We start from the raw sequence: 1768 nt of genomic DNA, 5'->3' as shown, positions 1-1768 counted from the left end.
CCCCGAAGTTCAAGGTCTCGGAGTTCAAGACCTATGAGGGCACGACGGATCCATGCCACCACCTCGACCATTACCGAGGGAAGATGCTGCAGTATTGGGAATACGAGGAGTTTGTCATCCACTCCTTCCAGGATAGCCTGTCAGGATCGGCCCTCGATTGGCTCATGTCGCTGAAGGCCGAGGACATCCCGATGTGGGAGGACCTCTCCCGGAAGTTCACCGACCAATACCGGTATTGCGCGGAAACGCCTCCCACCCTTCTGGAGCTGAGCACGAAAGAAATGGCGCGGGGCCAAAGGTTCGAGGAATATGCTGCCAAATGGCACGCCCAAGCAGCAAAGCACATCCCTCCGATCGCGAGGCGCAACAGATCCAGTTATTCCACTCCACACTGAGAGGAGTGTACTATTCACACCTGTTGGCACACACTTCGTCGTTCTCCGACCTCATCGAGGCCGGGAAAAAGCTGGATTTGGGGATCAAGCTCGGAAGGATGGAGGACCCCACCAACAAAGGGGAGGAGTCATCAAAGAAGGCTCCCGCGGCACTGTCGTCTTCCGGCGGGAGGAGAGCGAAGGAAGTTTTGGTAAACGCCGTCAATACGGCACATCAGGCGCCCCAACAATATTCGGTGAATTTCACGACCACACCGACCACCGCCCCTACCTACTTTCCTCCGCCTCCACAGCACCAACCTCAGTCGATCTGCTATTCGGCCCCACCGGTCCCACCGCCGACGACCTCACAATCATACGACCACTTTGCGCCCGCCCCCGCTCAGCCCTCTCAACCCAGGCCCCCGGTGTCAAGAACTCCTCCACCGGCGCAACAGAACCCTACTTCGCAGGGTCAACAGGCCGACGGCGCGCAAAGCCGACCCCGCAAACAATACTCGTCGTTGCCTGCTCCTCTCTCTCACATATATCGGCAACTCTTGGCGGGAAATCAAATCCAGCCGATATCCCCGGGTCCGAACTTCGACCCGTCCGTTCAGGATCAATCCAAGCACTGCGAATATCATCAGGGCGTGCCGGGGCACACCCTCGACAATTGTTGGAGGTTACGGGACGAAATTCAGAGGAGGATCGATAGCAACAGACTCACCTTCAACGCCGTCAGGCCCCCAAATGTGCAGGCCAACCCCCTCCCGGACCATAGGCCGAGTTCGGGGCCATCTATCAACATGATCTCTATATGCGTTTCGGAGAGGGACGAAGAAGCGCAGGAGAATCCCCTTCCCTTCGTGATCAATTACACTCCCGAAGAACCCACAGTCGGGTTCACAGGACACGAGGCCTCGCCGGCCCCGTTCGTTATCGACATCCCTGCCCGGGAGCCGTACTCAGATAGCTAGGTCCCCTGGGCCTACGAAGGAAGTGTTGGGAGTCTCGAGCAGCAATTCAGTGTCATGGGGGTGACACGATCGGGGTTGGTGTATGAGAGTTCGGCGGCCAAGGACAAAGGGAAGACGCCCGCCGTTGAAGTCGGGGCGGCGCCCGAAAGCTCACCTTTTCCATCTAAGAAGGTGACCGAGGAGGAAGCCGAAGCTTTCATGAGGATCGTGAAGGCGAGCGAATACAAAGTGGTCGACCAAATGGCCAAGTCCCCGGCCCATATCTCATTGCTCGCACTCCTCCTCGGCTCGGAACCTCACCGAGAGGCCTTCCTCCGGGTACTGACCACGGCACAAGTCCCGAAGGGAACGCCTCCGGACAGGATAGAGGAGACGGTCGGGTCCATCTTTTCCAACACTATTTCGTTCTCGGAC

The 1768-nt window shown here is 58.0% G+C and overlaps 1 protein-coding gene across 1 annotated transcript; it reads left to right on the top strand.

The window, feature by feature from the left end:
- The first annotated feature begins 493 nt into the window (after positions 1 to 493).
- On the top strand, positions 494 to 1354 carry LOC116205593 (pollen-specific leucine-rich repeat extensin-like protein 1). Its single transcript, XM_031538228.1, has one exon. It carries the CDS (start codon positions 494 to 496, stop codon positions 1352 to 1354), a length of 861 nt encoding a protein of 286 aa, XP_031394088.1.
- Positions 1355 to 1768: the final 414 nt, after the last annotated feature.

The sequence above is a fragment of the Punica granatum genome, chromosome 1 (genome assembly GCF_007655135.1).
Source record: "Punica granatum isolate Tunisia-2019 chromosome 1, ASM765513v2, whole genome shotgun sequence".
NCBI lineage: Eukaryota > Viridiplantae > Streptophyta > Magnoliopsida > Myrtales > Lythraceae > Punica > Punica granatum.
Note: the sequence above shows the minus strand (reverse complement) of the source record. Positions and strands in the feature narration are given on the sequence as shown.